The 2,842-nt window shown below is 35.4% G+C and overlaps 2 protein-coding genes across 2 annotated transcripts; both read right to left on the reverse strand.

Moving 5' to 3' along the window:
* Nucleotides 1–600: 600 nt before the first annotated feature.
* On the reverse strand, nucleotides 601–1,396 carry LOC145050849 (putative mannan endo-1,4-beta-mannosidase 9). Its single transcript, XM_078999043.1, has 2 exons — nucleotides 1,209–1,396; nucleotides 601–997 (listed from the first exon to the last, which is right to left on the reverse strand). Exons 1-2 carry the CDS (start codon nucleotides 1,394–1,396, stop codon nucleotides 601–603), a joined length of 585 nt encoding a protein of 194 aa, XP_078855169.1.
* A 127-nt stretch (nucleotides 1,397–1,523) lies between these two features.
* LOC145050850 (mannan endo-1,4-beta-mannosidase 4-like) lies at nucleotides 1,524–2,437 on the reverse strand. The gene is made up of 3 exons (XM_078999044.1): nucleotides 2,225–2,437; nucleotides 1,943–2,027; nucleotides 1,524–1,858 (listed from the first exon to the last, which is right to left on the reverse strand). Exons 1-3 carry the CDS (start codon nucleotides 2,435–2,437, stop codon nucleotides 1,524–1,526), a joined length of 633 nt encoding a protein of 210 aa, XP_078855170.1.
* Between the last annotated feature and the right edge of the window lie 405 nt (nucleotides 2,438–2,842).

The following is a 2,842-nucleotide window of genomic DNA, read 5'->3' on the forward strand; positions in this document are numbered from 1 at the left end:
AAGATTTATGAATTTATCAAAAAAAAAATCCAAAATAATGAGACTTTTTAGTATAAAACTCGGGAAAATATTTGTTCATTTAAGTATCACCACCCCAAAGGCACAAGTGTAATACAAAATTTAGGTCAAAAATCTAGATATTTAATGATATATCATGATCTGTATCCCTTATCAACTAATACTAATATTCCTCTCGTCGATGATTTGCGATCAAAAAGTGGTTTGAATACATATAAAAGGATTCACATATGTTGACGTGACTTGTGTGTTTGATAGACAAAATATTTATAACATTAAGAAAAGATAGACAAAAGCTAAGAAAACACGTAAAAATACCTTACATATATTACCATATTTATTGATAAAAAGGAAATGCATCAATTTTCACACTTCGTCCAACAATACTGAGTTGAAGTTACCCGCGGTACAACATTACTAATAGGCTGCAACTATTTTGTTTCATGCAAAATGGTTGCTACCTCTATCTTTATTTTCATTTCACTATTTAAACTTCACATTTTCTAAAGGTAAGTAACGCAGCAGAGAGAAATATCATTTTATCTCGAAAGGGATAATTATTTGTTCAGGAACCCAACATAATTATTTTTCAACAGCAACGGGAGAGAACTCTAGGTTGGTTGAAGAGTTTAGTGATGAAATTCTTTGAGACTGCTTGGCAATTATTGCAGCAGTGGAGGGGTTTTGGTCCAAGACAACTTGGTACCCATCACCCCAGTTATCCATTCCTTCCGCCATGACTTGCCAAAAAGTTGTACCTGAACACGACCCCTGGTTTCTTGCACTTTCATAGGCCGTGTTGAATATCCCACCAAAGTACTCATCCCTTGCTTCTACGGTGTAACCTGAAGACCAAGAGGACTTGCCAAATTCTGCAATCAGTAAAGGTTTTCTCAAGATGGAATCACAATCCTCAATATGTGCATTAATCCATTTTTCAACAAATTTAGCTCGAGCTTCATCGCTAGCTCCCGTAACCCTAAGTCAAAAATCGAAATACCCACATATGTTATTCAATAAAATTAAATAACATAAAAGATTGTTTTAGTTATAAATAAGAAACATGCATCTCATGAAACATTTTTAGGATGCTAACTACGTTCGGGTGTTGGCTAGCGTGACATGCAAAGTATATATACGAACAAAAGCATTGTGATGGAGTTTATATGTCGGTATAGACTCGATCATACCATTGGTCGGGATACAGATGGATTGTAGCAAAATCCACATTGTTGACGCCGTTGTTTGTAATGAAGTCGGTCCCTACTTCATAGCCCGGATTGTTTTGCTTCTTTTCAGGCATTGATTCCCCATAAAACCCTTCAAGTCCGATTTCGAGAAGATGGTTCTTATCAATGGACTTTATTTCAGCTGCCATTTCTACTATCCATTCCTGCACAAAGAAGAGCTACCGATGGTTATAGGTTATGCACCATATAGTTTCATAAAAAAACCAGTTTTCTCTATGTACTCCTATCATTTGAAAGTAAAACATTTCCTTCTTTCTAGATAATTGATTCGGGCATTTTCTCATATGAACAACTTAACCGTGAGAAAACAGAGAAAACAAGAACCTGTAGAAATTTCCCTGATAGATCAGACTGGCAGCGGGGTTCGTTCATTAGCTCCCATGCAAAGATGGTGGAATCATCCTTGTAGTCAACCCCGGTGATTGAGTTGCGTCTCGTAAGAATGGTCTGTAGCAAAACAGTATTTGCAACATGTTCAAATTTTTTGACAAAATGCACATACAGCTGTTGTAGAAAATTTTGTGATATAATGGAAACATTGTTTCCCAAACATATATATGCCTTCAAAAGATTCATATAATATCCTTTAACTACAACGTTAGTAAAGAAATCATCATCACTATTCAAGTATTGTCCTCCAGGATCCCTTGCCCACTAAACATATTGTTTTTTACCTCCAAAATCATCCCAGTTATTAACCATGCTGAGAATCAAGTGAATCCCATACTTTTTCGCTTCTGGTATCACAAAATCCAATCCCTAGAATGAAAAGGTGTGGATGGTTATCACAAGTAACATAAAACAGAGGTGTTAAAGTGTTTGTGATCTTGATTATTACTAACTTTTATTTCAATATGTCCGTGTCGATTTGTCGTATGGTTGATAAGAAATTACTTTTTAATGTTTACAGATCATGTTGAATAAAAAATAGAGGCTAAAATAATAGATAAAGTTACCTTAAACATGTCCTCATTGTAAAAACCGGGAGAGGTTTGCAGGGGTTTGTTGCCACCATCACTAAAAGCCCAAGTCCTAACCAGGTTCATTCCTATCTTGGAAGATTCTTGAAATGCATCTGTGACCTTCACCCTTGTAGATGGATCAGAAGCCATACACATTAACCAGTAGGCGTTAAAGCCATTAAAATACAACGGCTTTCCATTAACCATGAAATGATGTGTCCTTTGTTGGTTATTTTGATAACCAAAACATAAATGCGGAAGCATGAACTTTGGATCTTTAATCTCGAATCTAATTAAAAGAAAACTTAAACATGAAAGAATGATTACATACCTTTTCCATTGAGATTTTCGGATCTAGAGACTAGGAAGAGCTTTCCAGTTTATCTCAATAACTCTCTCTAAAATCCCTCAGCAATGAACCATACGAATTTCTTAGTGTATTTTCGTGTGTATTGATTTGCTCCTCATCACATATATTTATAGATGGAGATAAACCCTAATGTGAGAGATGGAAGGGATCTTGAGGATCTTGAATCAAATCGGGAACTCAACCCACAAGGTAAGTAAATATTCTATAAATCGGTCCATCAACAATTTATACTCTTACCATAA

The sequence above is a fragment of the Lactuca serriola genome, chromosome 5, assembly GCF_051521515.1.
Source record: "Lactuca serriola cultivar US96UC23 chromosome 5, Lser_US96UC23_V15, whole genome shotgun sequence".
NCBI classification, from domain to species: Eukaryota; Viridiplantae; Streptophyta; class Magnoliopsida; order Asterales; family Asteraceae; genus Lactuca; species Lactuca serriola.